Source organism: Carcharodon carcharias, chromosome 21 (assembly GCF_017639515.1).
Source record: "Carcharodon carcharias isolate sCarCar2 chromosome 21, sCarCar2.pri, whole genome shotgun sequence".
NCBI lineage: Eukaryota > Metazoa > Chordata > Chondrichthyes > Lamniformes > Lamnidae > Carcharodon > Carcharodon carcharias.
Window position 1 is genome coordinate 34,631,306 of NC_054487.1, and position 15,041 is coordinate 34,646,346.

At 40.6% G+C, this 15,041-nt stretch overlaps 1 protein-coding gene across 4 annotated transcripts in view; it reads right to left on the bottom strand.

The window, feature by feature from the left end:
* The window catches only part of LOC121293125 (rho GTPase-activating protein 8-like), an 80,476-nt gene that overhangs the window by 21,730 nt on the left and 43,705 nt on the right, over positions 1 to 15,041 (bottom strand). For 3 of the 4 annotated variants that reach the window (XM_041215828.1, XM_041215831.1, XM_041215830.1), the window contains exons 6-8: positions 12,278 to 12,364; positions 7,116 to 7,214; positions 1,592 to 1,702 (exon numbers count right to left, since the gene is read on the bottom strand). In XM_041215828.1, the coding sequence (XP_041071762.1) occupies positions 1,592 to 1,702; positions 7,116 to 7,214; positions 12,278 to 12,364 (297 nt within the window). The remainder of the gene's footprint in view (positions 1 to 1,591; positions 1,703 to 7,115; positions 7,215 to 12,277; positions 12,365 to 15,041) is intronic. The other variant, XM_041215832.1, reaches the window with a different exon arrangement.

Consider the following 15,041-nt stretch of genomic DNA (forward strand, 5'->3'; position numbering starts at 1 on the left):
TCAGCATGGCTTTGTCAGAGGGAGGTCATGCCTAACAAATTTGATTGAATTTTTTGAGGAGATGACCAGGTGTGTAGATGAGGGTAATGCAGTTGATGTAGTTTATATGGATTTCAGCAAGGTCCCACATGGGAGACTTATAAAGAAGGCAAATATACATGGGATACAAGGTAATTTGATAAGGTGGATTCAAAATTGGCTTAGTTGTAGGAGGCAGCGGGTGATGACAGAAGGACACTGAAAGCCAGTGTCCAATGGCGTACCACAGGGATCTGTGCTCAGTCCCCTATTATTTGTTATTTATATAAACGACATAGATGACTATGTGGGGGGTAGGATTAGTAAATTTGTGGATGACAGAAAGATTGGCCGGGTGGTTAACAGTGAGGTTGAGTGTCTTGGGCTACAGGAAGATATAGACGGGATGGTCAAATGGGTAGATAAGTGGCAGATGGAATTTATCCCTGAAAAATGTGAGTGATACACTTTGGATGGAGTAATTTGACAAGGAAGTATTCAATGAATGGCATGACACTATGAAGTTCTGAGGAACAAAGGGACCTTGGCGTGTGCGTCCATAAATCTCTGAAGGCAGAGGGGCATGTTGGTGGGGTGGCGAAAAAGGCATATGGGATAATTGCCTTTATCATCGAGGCATAGATTACAAAAGTAGGAAGGTCATCTTGGAGTTGTATAGAACCTTAGTGAGTCCACAGCTGGAGTACTGCGTGCAGTTCTGGTCGCCACATTATAGGCAGGATGTGATTGCACTGAAGGGGGTGCAGAGGAGATTCACCAGAATGTTGCCTGGGATGAAACATTTAAGTTATGAAGAGAGGTTGGAAAGACTTGGGTTGTTTTCGTTGGAGCAGAGAAGACTGAGGGGGGACCTGATCGAGGTGAAAAAGATTATGAGGGGCATGGACAGAGTGGATAGGGAGCAGCTGTTCCCCTCAGTTGAAGGGTCAGTCACAAGGGGGCAAAAGTTCAAGGTGAGGGGCAGGAGGTTTAGGTGGGGATGTGAGGAAAAACCTTTTTACCCAGAGGGTGGTGACGGTCTGGAATGCACTGCCTGGAAGGGTGGTGGAGGCAGGTTGCCTGACATCCTTTAAAAAGTACCTGGATGAGCACTTGGTACATCATAACATTCTTGGCTCTGGGTCAAGTGCTGGTAAATGGGGTTAGGTAGGTAGGTCAGGTGTTTCTCATGTGTCAGTGCAGACTCGATGGGCCGAAGGGCCTCTTCTGCACTGCGATTCTGAGTAGAGCTACAAGATGCAAACTGGACATTGGCGTCCTTGTCGGATTCTTCAGACTATTTCAGCCTCACCCATTCCACTTCCCATAAATACTGGAGCTTTAGTGTCTCCAAGAGAAAAAAAACGGCAAAAGAGTGATCATATTTGTTCATTTATTTGAGCGTATTATAATATTCCTTTGAGCATTGCCAGAGAGTTTCCTAGTTGAGCAATCAACTTAGCAAGTATCTAAGTGATTTGATGTTTAGTTAAGAAAATATTTTAAAGTAAACTTCTAATATAACGTAAAATTAATCACAATAAAAGCAGGAATGAAACAGGCAAAGACTTACTATTGCAGGCTGACTCCAAATTGTTGCTGAGGAAGTGGAGGTCGGGGTGGGCGAGTCCTTGCTGGTCGAGGTGGTCCTCCCTTTTGGGAAGCTCGCAGCTTTTCATCATACCTGACAGAAAGATACAGATATGATTAGGCTTTCGTAAATACTCCACCACAATATTCCCTTCCAGTTATAGATTAAGTTATAAAGAATCAAAAAAGCAAATTATTATTGAAATGGAGAGAAACTGCAGAACATCACAGTATGGAGGGACCAGGGGTGTCATTGTATGTGAATCACAAAGTCAGCGTGCAGGTACACCAAGTAATTAAAGAAGGCAACTGGAATGTTGGTCTATATTGCATGAGGGGTAGAGTATAAAAGTGGAGAATTCTTGCTAATCTGTACAGGGCGTTGGTGAGACCACACCTACAGTATTGTATGCAGTTTTGGTCACCTTAAGAAAGGACATACTTGTGTCGGAAGCAGTTCAGAGAAAGTTCACTATGCGGATTCCGGGAATGAAAAGGCTGTGTCATGAGGAAATGTTGAAAAGACTGGGCCTATACTCACTGGAGTTTAGAAGAACGAGAGGTGACCTTATCGAAACATATAAGATTCTGAGGGGGGCTTGACAAGGTGGATGTTGAGAGGATGTTTCCCTCATGAGGAAATCTAGAACTAGGGGACACAGTTTCAAAATAAGGGATCTCCCATAAGAAGGAGATGAGGAGGAATTTCTTCTCTCAGAGGGTCATTAATGTTTGAATTCTCTGCCCCAGTGAACAGTGGAGGCTGGGTCATTGAATATATTCAAGGCTGAGTTAGGCAGATTTTTGATCTACAGGGAGTCAAGGGTTATGGGGAACAGGCAGGAAAGTGGAATTAAGGCCATACTCAGATCAGCCATGATCTTATAGTCTGGCAGAATGGGTCAAATGGCTTACTCCTGCTCCGGTTTCTTATGTTCTTATCTAAGTTCCCATTATTACACTTTCTGAAAGGAAGATGTACAGTGAATTCCACTCAGTGCTGCTGTATGTACTCAGCCACCAAAAATTGCATCTCCATAAACAGTGGACTGCCCCAGTGACCATTCTCCTTTTATGGATATAGTGAGCTCCAATTCCACTTTCATGCAACAATACACCTGTAGACTTAAAATGACTAAACTGTTCCAAAGGTAAAATCAGCATTGCCTTTTAAATGCACCATCATTACTTCAAGATCACAAACTAGCCCGTGCATATGTGATTTATTCAATAAACTGTATTCTCAAAAGTGAACATATTGCTTGTTCTAAAAAAAAAATGACATTCCAGTGAACTGCCGTGCAATGTAATATTCAAATGCAACATAATTAGACCAGAAGAACAAGCCTGTGCCTTAGAAACAACACTATAATGAACAGTAGTTATATTAAAACAGAGGAAACTATTTCTGTTACATGGTGCGGAAAAAGTAACAGCACTGCAATATAAACCTCATGATCTAATGACAGGAGTTCATTATCTGCTTGAAACACTTCAGTTTAAAATGGTAAGAAGTTACTCGAATCACAGAAATTACTGTTTATTATGACTTTTTGATTCAAATACAAGGAAACCCAAGTCCCTCTGTACCACAGCATTTTGCAGTCTCGCTCCATTTAAATAATATTCTATTTTTTCTATTCTTTATAACTTAATCCATGACTCAAAAGGGAAGATTGTGGGTGAGGTAATTATGAAAGCTTAATATGTTAATCATATATGTATCTATCTGTGAATGTGCCAGTGTGAGCTCTTCAATTGCAACTATTTACCCTAATTCAATTTCTCTGCCCTGATCCTGTATTCTTTTATATTCTCTCTTTTTAAATACTTATCCACTTCCACTTTAAATAATTTCTTGTAGAGTACTCCATTTTGGATGTGTGTGTGTGTGTGTGTGTGTGTGTGTGTGTGTGTGTGTGTGTGTGGGCAGGGGATGCGATGGTAAAGAGAAGTCCTTCTGACTTCCTCCTGCTCTTTCCTAGCAGTAGTCTTGAATCTAGCCCATCTTGCTATGTCTGGTCAACTAATAAAAACAGTTCTTTACAACTTTTTAATTCAAAACATTTTAGAATCTTGAAAGTTTTTATTAGATCTGCCATTACCCTCCTTGCTCCAGTGAAAAAGCCTGGATTTTTTCATATCATTCCTTATAGCTACAATTGCCCTTTCCTGCTACCACCTTGATGAATTGTTGCTGCAGCACTTCCACACATTTGATAACATTTCTATTGGGTGTCCACAACTACACCCAATACTCACAATCTGGTCTGTCCAATGTCTTCTACAAATTCAACATCGCTTCCTTGTTCTTGTTTTCAAGATCCCTTTGTACAGACTTCAGGGTCTGATGTACCTTTTGCGGTCAGCAGCATAGTAATGGCGAGAGCGAGTGAGAGAGAGAGTGAGAGTGAGAGAGAGAGAGAGAGAGAGAGAGTGAGAGTGAGAGAGAGAGAGAGAGAGAGAGAGGGAGAAAAAAAAGAGAAACAAAAGGCAGAAGAAAGAGCAAAAAGAGCGAGCAAAAAAGAGAGCAAAAAAGAGAGCAGAAAGGGAGACAGGATGAACAGAGATATTCACCATTAGTTGAAAAAAGCTTCATAATAGAGTTGGGGGCCAGTAAGCTGACAGAACAACTCCCCACATTTCATACCTCTCCACAGCCTCAAAACAGACAGGAAAAATGCAAAGATTTTGCACCCGGAAGTCAAAGCCAGCTGGATGATTGTATCACAACCATGTACACTCTTACTGGTTTCAAGAACACTTGCCTTGTTTCCAAATGGTTAAAACAAATAATTCAATTCACTTTGACAGACTCCAAAATGAATGCAAATGTAAGCAACTTAACCTTCTGTGAAAAACAAACAAAATCACAGTATTACACCCATATTTACTAGCGGTACTTGAATTATACACATGGTAAATTCTATATCCATCTCCAAAACACTCCAATTTTATACACAAACAAATATTTCAATTGTAGTCTCGATGTAAACTGTGATTAGATGTCCTTCATACACTGTGATTAATGGCTACTCTACATCAATGGCTCAGACTAAAGTTCAAGCTTTCATCAATCCAGAATCTAGTTGATTCTGAACAAGCACCTATTCTGCCTGTGTATAAAGCACATTATTGCCTTTCTTTTCTCTTCCTAAAACGTCCAGTAAAAGTAGCAATAAATTTGGTGCAAGTCTGGCAGATAGATTTTATTGGCTCATGTCATATCACGTAACAGAATTTATCACTTTATTAAAAGTATTCCCAGATTCTATGAAATGTTTATAGTTTTGTTCAAATTCCACTTGGTAGTTACTACATCTTATTTGGTTTTGATAGCCTCAAGGAAGCGCATGTAGGAGATCTTTAGGAACAAAGTTAAATCAAACTACTGTCTCTAATGGCTTTACAATAACTTAGGCAGCTATAAGAGGGTGAGGAACTTTTATCACAGAATCATACAACACAGGTCATTCCCATTATTGTGACTGTACCAGCTCTTTGAAAGAGCTTCCAATTAGTTCCATTCCATTTCTCTTTCTTCATAGCCTTGCAGATTTTTTTCCTTACAAGTATATATCCAATTCCATTTTGAAAGTTACTACTAATCTGGTTCCACCATCCTTGCACGTAATGCATTCCAGGTCATCATAACTCATTACATAAAAAATCCTCATGTCACCTCTGGTATTTTTGCTAATTAGCTTGTCTGGTTACTGACTCTCTGCCTGCGGAAAAATTTCTCCCTACGTACTCTATCAAAACCCTTCAATTTTAAACACCTCTACTAAGTCTTCCCTTTACCTTCTCTGCTCCAAAGAGAACAATTCCAGCTTCTGCAGTCTTTCCTCATAACTGAAGTGCCTCACTCCAGTACTATTCCAGTAAATCTCCTCTGCACCCTCTCCAAGGTCTCAACATCCTTCCTAAAATATGGTACCCAGAACCATATACAATTCTCCAACCAAGGCCTAACCAGTAATTTATAAAGATTTAGCATACATTTCTTGCTTTTGTGCTTTATTCCTTTACTGATAATGCCAAGGATTGCATATGCTTTTTTAACCACCTTACTAGGTCATTCAAAAATAAAAAAGTGTTACCACATCAGAAAATTTATATATTTTGCATATTAGGAATATTAGAAATTATGGGGGGGGGGGAGGGCGGAGAAATCGAAATAGCAAACTCATCCCATTGTTATAATTTCGCTACACAAGTCATATGGATGTCTTACAGCAATTTATAATGCCTTTAGTTGGAACACTTTATGTCTGCTCACTTAGGTTTTTTGACTGACAATGATAATGGGACAAAGGGTTAACATTCGGTAGGGACATAAAACTATCAGTAGCACCTTGGCCACTCATAAATACAACCTCCTTTCAATGGAAGGAGATGAGACAGGTCGTATAGTGAACTGCCAATCCAAAACTACTAGCTTTAAAACCTTGCTGGAGTTCAAATTTCCACTCAATACCTTTGTTTTCTGCTTTAAAAGTAGGGAAAAACAACAGTTTATCATGCACAGTATGGTCCATGTATATTTGACACCATTCAATAGGATTTTTTATATATTTGGTTCTCTATTTTTTTTTTCTCTCCCAAAGGTGCTGATTTACTTTGTGGTATGGGTCCAAGTGTTACCCTTTAGTAGATAAGAGGATGTACAAGCAAAGCTTCATCAGACAATTGAACTGTGAAGGGTGCCATAGCTGAGTTTAATCCTGTGCTCTGCCCTTCTCTGGCCTAGAATAGCCAAGACCATTTTCTGTGCCTCACCGTTAGCTGAAATGCGATCACCTAATTCAGCACAGACGAAGGGTAGAGAAACTATTTCTGCTGGCAATGGGAATATCTATAGTCAATTTCAAAATAAGCACTGCACAAGGTAGTTTTGTTTTAAGATCAAGAACTTAAAGATTTGACAGTTACATCACTGAATTACAATTTGTAGCAGGAAAAATAAAGATGTTATAATATCTGTGATGACGAAGTTAATATGGCGTACTTGAAGGGAATGCAGAAACAGTGAAGGGATAAGTCATAGTAATTAAATAAAAAAAGATTAGTTTACCATTGGAGAACTGTAAAGATGAAGAATAACACAAATTATATTGCTCTTTTCTCCTGCATTTAAGTTCAACAATTTCATTATGTATAAGTTTGTATACCAGTGAGCCAGTTGCTCCAGTGGTATAACAGGTTGAGAGTCTACCATTTGAACTCAGCTGCCTTGAGCGAGAGTTCTGTCCATTCTCAGTTGGGCGCTGGATGAAATGACCCCAGCAATATAATATTTCAATTTTAGGAACAGGTGACAACAGCAAGAGAGGAACGGAAAGCTTATGAGATTAAATCCCCCTTCCAAGTAGAGTGTCTCTTGTTAGCATATCATGCAATAACAAAAGTTCCTTTTAATAGTGCGAGATGTAAACTTAAAGAAGTCAAATACACCATTTTATATAAAACAAATCAGTGTCCCTGAACATTATCTCGATACATACTGGATTACTTCTGAAGGGATGATGAGCTGATCATAGTTCAAATGTTCTCTCAGTTCACTTAAGTAATTTACGTATATCACCTTCTTTCCAAATTTATGACTGAAAGAAAATTGGACAATGGATTAGAAAATTTAAAAAGTGCCCTTTCCAGAAGATTACAAATTATTTCAACATCTATACATTGCAAATCAATATTTTGTACTTATTTCCACTGGTCAGCGCCATCAAGAATGCTTTTGGAGATAGGAATAATTTTATTCTAGTAAAAATACTTATGACTTGGGCGATTTTAGAAAATGGTACACTGTAGATCATGCAGCAAGTTTCTTTGCTAGCAGTGTTTGGAGGCTTGCCATTTCCAGAAATGTTTTTTGTATATACTTCATTTCTTCCACTTACAGCATTTGAGTAGACGTGTTTTACAGATACGGAAATTGTTTATGGTTATATATATAGTTTCATGATATGTCAGAATAATTAAAAATGCAAAACATGCTCCTCTGATGCTTCTGAGAGTTTACCTAGTGAGTAGCTGAGCCAAAGAACAGGTAAACCAGCCGACTTTCAGCCAGCCAGTCTACTGCCGATCAACCACCAGAAGCCACCTAGCAATTGATACCAACCAGCTACCCACAGCACTGCGGCACAAGAGGAGTAAAAAGGAACATAGTTGTAGTAGATACAGTATAGTTAAGGGGTTAGATATGTTGTCTGCAGCTGACAGCTTGCATTTCAAAGGCTGTGCTGCCTGCCCAGTGCCAGGGTTAAGGACAGCCCCTTGGGGTTGGCGAGGAACTTGGGAGGGGGAGGGATAGGGTCTAGTGGTCATTGTCCATGTAGTTCTCCTTGAGCAGCCTGGGGCTAAATTAAAAAGCAGAACCACAAAAGGTAATAATCTGTGGATTACTACCTGAGCCATAAGCAAATTAACATATTGTGTGGCTCAAGAATTGGTGTGGGAGAAATGGGTTTTGATTCATGGGACACTGGCACCAGTACTGGGGAAAGAAGGAGCTGTGCCTCTGGGATGATCATCACTTGAACTGTGCTGGGACCAGGATACTGGTGAATCATATAAATAGGGTTGTAGAGAGGACCTTAAACTAAATAGTGGAGGGGAGGGGTTATATGAGGGGAAAATTGGACAGTTGAAGAGAAAGGACAAGGCAATAATGAAGGGCACCTTTACAGGTAATGGTAGCCAGAGTGTGACAGGGGCTTGAATTTTCAGGTTGGTGAGCAGGGGTGGGGCCTGCTCGCCAATGTGTAAAATGGCATGGGGTGGCGTCAGGCATGAGTCCCGTCACCACGCGTCATTCAGATTTTCAGTTTGGCAGGCGCGCAGCCGACAATCAATGAAATCATTGACCTGAGCTGCTCATCCGACCTTAAGATTGGCGTGCAGGCGAAGGGCCCAGGCGGCCTTCGTATTTTTCATTGGAACCTCATCCACGGGCGGGATGACATTTCATGAACGTTTTTAAAATGTTGGAAAATTTTTTATTAACATTAATGGACGTGTCCCAGCTCATGTGACAGTTTCACGTGAGGGGACATGTCCTTAAAATTTTTTTCTCCCTTTATTCAATGTTTTATACGTGAAATTAATCTCCGAGTCACCTCGGTGCCTCAGGGAGATTTCTGCGCTCTTTCGCGCTTATGCCTCAACTCAGCCTACTCCCCCTGCCCGCACAGGGAGCGCTCAGCACTTCCAGGCACATGTCACATTGGGCAGGCCTTAATTGTCTTGCCCACATAAAATGGCGGCACCCAGCCGATCGGGGGCGCCGATCAGCTGTGCGCCCACCCCCGCACAACCTGCCCTAATGGGGAGAAAATTCTCCCCAGCAAGGAACAGAATGTACAAATAAGAGTGCCCAGCAGATAAGGTCAGAGTAGGAAATAATGGTAAAACGATAAAATGAAGGACTATTTATCTCAATGTAAGCAACATTTGTAATAAGATGGATGAATTGATAGCACAGAGAAATAAATGGGCATGATATGATGGTAACCATATCTTTGTAAGGGCTAACTGACCATGGCTAGGGCTTGAACATTCAAGGGTATTTGATATACGGAAGGACAGGTAGAAAAGGAAAAGGAGATGGGCTAGCTCTTTTGATAAAGAATGAGGATCCGTCCAGTATTGAGAAATGATCTTGGTTCAGAGGATTAAGATGTATAATCAGTTTGAGTGTTTGAGTGGAGATAACGAATAGCAAAGGAAAGAAGTCACTGGTGAAATAATTTATAGGCCCCTGACAGTAGCTACACAGTAAGTATAAATCAAGAAATAATGCACGTTTATAAGACAGCTACTGCAATAATCATGGGCTATTTTAATCTTCATACAGATTAGTGGTAGGCCAGAAGATTGGGAAAACTTTAGAAACAAGCCCAGGATGGCAAAGAATAATGAAGAGGGAGAAACTGGAGTATGAGAGAAAACAAGCAAAAATGTAAAAACGGACAGTGAAATCTTCTACAAGAATAAGAAAAGGAAAAGAGTAGCTAAAGTGAGTGCTGGTCCTTTAGAGGGTGAGACTAGGGAATTAATAGAAAACAAAGAAATGGCACAGGCTTTGAACAAGTATGTTGTATCCGTCTTCACAATAGAAGACACAAAAAGCAACCGAAAAATTGTAGAAAATAAAGAGGCAAAGAAAGGGAGGAATTTAAAACAATGACTTTCACTAGAGAAAAAGTACTTGGAAAACTAATGGAACTAAAGGTTTACAAGACCACTGGACTTGATGGTCCTAAAGGAAGTGGCTGTAGAGATAGTGGATGCACTGGTTGTAATCTTCCAAAATTCCCTAGATTCTGGAAAGGTTCCAGTGGATTAGAAAACCATCTAATATCTGTCATGAGGAAAATGTTAGAGACCATTATTAAGGAGGTAGTAACAGGATGCTTAGAAAATCATAATACAATCAAGTAGAGTCAACATGGTTTTGTGAAAGGAAAATCATGTTTGACAGATTTATTAGAGTTCTTTGAGCATGTAACAAGCAGGGTGGATAAAGGAATACCAGTAGATCTAGTGTATTTGGCTTTCCAAAATGCATTCGACAAGGTGCCCCATAAAAGGTTATTGTGCAAGGTAAGAGCTCATGGTTTTGGAGTGATATATTAGCATGGATGGAGGATTAGCTAACCACAGGAAATAAATCAGGATAAATGGATAATTTTCAATTTGGCAAACTGTAACAAGTGGAGTGCCACAGGGATCAGTGCTGGGACTCAAATATTTATGATCTCTTTAATGACTTGGATGAAGGTACAGACTGTATTATAGCCAAATTTGCAGATGATACAAATATAGGTGGGAAAGCAAGTTGGAGAATCTGCAAAGGAATATAGATAGGTTAATTAAACCAGCAAAAATTTGGCAGACAGAGCATAATATGGGAAAATGTGAGGTTGTGCACTATGGCAAGGAGAATAAAAAGCAGAATATTATTTAAATAGAGAGAGACTGCAGAATGCTGCAGTACGGAGGGATCTGGGTGTCCTTGTATATGAGTCATAAAAGGTACAGTAGGCATGCAGGTACAGTAGGAAATTAGAAAGGCAAGTGGACCATTGGCCTTTATTGCAAGGAGGATGGAGTATAAAAGTAGGGAAGTCTTGCTACAACTGTACAGGGCATTGGTAAGACTATACCTAGAGCACTGTGTACAGTTTTGGATACCTTACTAAAAGAGGGTTACGCTTGCATTGGAAGTATTTAGAGAAAGTTAGCTAGGCCAATTCCTGGGATGAAGCGGTTGCCTCATGAAGGAAGTATGAGCAATATTCATTGGAGTTTAGAAGTAATCTTACTGAAACATAAGCTTCTGAAGGGGTTTAATACGGTAGATGTTGAAAGGATGCTTTTCCTCATGGGGGAAATCTAGAACCAGGAAGCACAGCTTGTCTCCAATTTAAGATGGAGATGAGGAGGAATCTCTTCTGAGGGTCATTAACTTTTGGAATTTTCTGCTCCAGTGAGCAGTGGAAGCTGGGTCATTGAATATATCCAAGGCCAAGTTAGATTTTTGATCAACAAGGAAATCAGATGCACTGAATGGCCAGTTCCTATTTCCTATAATCTTATGAAACCAACTGATTACAACCAGTGACGAGCTAAACCACAGCCAGCCAGCACCAGTCAGTCAGTCACCACCAAAAGATATAAATCACCAGATGCCTGTCACTTGCCACCATCGAAAATCAGAAGCCACCCATGTACAATTAACAGCCAGTCAGACAGCCACTTTCTTCAAACCAACCTGCAGCCAGTTACCAATGCACAGCCACCCATCTATCAGTCTGTGGTTGGTTTAAAGCCAGTGACCAGCAGACAGAACTGTCCCAGTTTACAAGAATATCAGACATTGGACAAGAAAAGAAGCCTGCAGAATTGAAAACAGAATAGGAGAAATACAGAGTAGAAATCAAGATGGTGAGGTTTGGTGGTGGGGCGGTGGGGGTGGAGAGACATGGAAATGCCAGAATTGGGAATGAGAGCAAGGACAGGCGTGTGAAAGCAACGTGCCAAAATCAAGGGAAGGGTAGAAAAGGAGAGAGCTGCAAGAATTGGCAGCTGGGAGAGGAGACCAGAGTTTTGAAAGTCATGAATGGGTGCAAGGGAAAAACTAAGTGAGTTAAGATATAAGGAACAGGATGGGGAGAAAAAGCTCAAAAACATGAGATAACAGAACTAGGAGTGGGAGGGACAGCTGTACCAGGGGAAAAAGGACACAGTCAGCTGACTCAGTTGCTTTAGGAATTTTGTAATTGAGTAAATACTTAAGGTTGTGATATTTCTCCTGCTACCATAGCACTGTTGGATTAACTCAAACTTATTTTAAAAGTCAAGCCTGCATCAGCAATTTGCTGCTTCTGCTTCTGATTCTGGCAGCAATCATCACCTGACCCCATCATAAAAATGGCTGAGGAAAGTATATGATGGTATTGACAGCAGCCAGAAAATTAACATTTTGGCTTCAAAAATCTAAAGTGGGTACACACTCAACTACATCCTTGGTGAAAGTGGAGTGCATAGTCTCTTGTCTTTGAGAAATCCTAGCAATAAGCTTTCCACTATTCCACCTTTCCTTTGTGTTCTTACAGGCTTGACCAAGTGTAACTAGAGGCCATTTCATAACACATACCTTATAAGTGGCTTGAAAATATTCCAAAGAATTCGGATAAAGTTTGTTGGGTGCACAACATAAAGGGCTTTGAGATTTTTCTTGTATCTGGAGAAAAGAAAAACTAATTTTGAATCAAAGGAGCTGAAAAATACCAGTTAACTTATCTTATGAAAGTGTCAAATCATTGTGTTAGCCCTGTTGTACTTGGAGAGAAGGGGTTCCCAGATTCAGTGAAAATTAAATAGCACATTCCATACCACCAAGCAGCCATTAGGAGAAATAATCCAGAGGCATCATGGCCAATTTTTGGTAATTCAGCCCAGGTCATCGATGGAACTAGATTTTCCAGGTCTGTATGGGTTAGTTGCATACTAGAGTGTGTGTATTTACCAACTGAACTATTGGAAAGCTAAGTAGCACAACTTAACCACTGGCAAATACAGGTGAACTTTGTCATCAACATATGATCTGACTATGATCACCCTATTATCATAGGATACAAGGAAAGAAACAGTCATCTGTCAATATTAAAGATCCTCCTCAAAACTTCAAGCATAAAACTCCCAATAGAAAAAAGGATATTGGACCTTCATTGCTCATCATTTTTCAGCTGACAATGGTCAGCTCCCCATCTGCTTCCTGTTTGCAGGCTGCTGCTGTTTGATATAACAGACTTCAGGGGGAGAATCTTTGGTTCGGTGAGCAGGGGTGGGGCCTGCTCGCTGAGTTGTAAAATGACACAGGGTGACATCGGACGTGCGTCCCAACGTCAACGCGCATCATTTAGATTTTCAGTTTGGCGGGCACGCAGCTGACTCGGCTGAGCGCCCGCCGAACTGTCAAATGCCTATTAAGGCCATTTAACTAACAATTAAAATAATTAAGTGAGCTGCCCGTCCAACCTTAAGTTTGGCGGGCAGGTGAAGAGTCCAGGCGGCCTTCACATTTTTCATGGAACCTCATCCACGGGCGGGATGAGGCTTCATGAATGATTTTAAATTTTCTCAAAAATTTTTTATTGAAATTAATGCACATGTCCCAGCTCCAGTGACAGCTTCACATGAGGGGACATGTCAAACATTTTTTCAACACTTCATTGAACTGTTTAAACTTAAAACTGATCTCCCTGAGGCAGCTCTGCGCCCTCCCCCCCCGGCCCACACAGGGAGTGCTCAGCGCTTCCGGGCACGCATCACACTGGGCGGGCCTTAATTGGCCGGCCCATATAAAATGGCGGCCTGGACCCAGTTGGGGGAGCTGATCGGATCCACGTCGGTCCCCGCACAACCCCCCCAACGGGGGAAAATTCTACCCCAGGAGAAAATAAATTATTTTAGCCGACTTCTGATTTATGAAACAGCAACAAAGTCAAGGATTTATCTTTGAGGTCCAGCATTGATACAAACAGGTTGGTGATATTACTAATTTTGGACTGAAAATGGTCAAAGGCACAGAAAATAAAGATCAATAAACAAAAAACAAACTCCACAAAAATGCCAATTAGAGCCACTTTGGAAAGTTTTCCAAACAAACAGCTTGGACTGCTCTGACAACACAAACTTATTTGTAGTGCTTTCCGGCCGATTGCTTCAAACTATCAGCCTCTAAAATAATTTTCTGCCACTTTGCTTTTGCATTAAAAAGCCAATTTTGGTGGAAAAGAAAGTTTTATTATGCAAGTTAGAAAACACAAACCAGGAACACTCTTACTGTGGCCCCAGTGGGAAAACAAAATGCAACAGTACAAGCTGTACTTCTGCTCAAAATAGGTAGAGACAAATAATTCAAAACACTTGGCATGAAAGGACACCTTGTTCTATAACTAAAAAACTCTGTATACCTTGCCAATTGGCAACATTTTCTTCTCGATTTTAGGGTCCTTGTCCAAGTTACAAGCTTATATTCATCATATTTTAAACTGGAGCTTTACAAGAAATAAGGAAAAATAATAATGTATAATTGATCCATCAGCAGCTGAAAGGGGAAGTTAGGTTAATAACTTTGGGTGGAGACTGGTCATTACAATTGTTCCGTAAGACCATAAGACATAGGAGCAGAAGTAGGCCATTCGGCCCATCAAGTCTGCTCCGCCATTCAATGAGATCATGGCTGATCTGATAATCCTCAACTCAACTTTCCTGCCTTTTCCCCATAACCCTTGATCCCCTTACTGATTAAAAATCTGTCTCTCTCCAGCTTGAATATACTTAATAACCCAGCCTCTACAGTCCTCTGTGGTAAAGAATTCCACAGATTGACTACCCTCAGAGAAGAAATTCCTCCTCATCTCTGTTTTAAATGGGTGGCACCTTACTCTGAGATTATGCCCTCTGGTCCTAGACTCTCCCACAAGGGGAAACAACCTCTCAGCATCTACCCTGTCAAGCCCCCTAAGAATCTTATATATTTCAATAAGGTCACCTTTCATTCATTTAAACTTCAATGAGTACAGGCCCAACCTACTCAACCTCTCCTCATAAGAAAATCCCTCCATACCCAGAATCAACCTAATGAACCTTCTCTGGACTGCCTCCAATGCCAGTATATCTTTCCTTAGATAAGGGGACCAAAACTGTTCAAGGTACTTTAGGTGTGGTTTAACTAGTGGTGTGGTCTAACTAGTGCCTTGTATAGTTTTAGCAGTACTTCCCTATTTTTATACTTCATTCCTTTTGAAATAAAGGCCAACTTTCCAATTGCCTTCCCTATTACCTGTTGAATTTGTATGTCAGCTTTTTTGGGATTCATGCACAAGGACTCCCAAATCCCTCTGTGTTGCAGC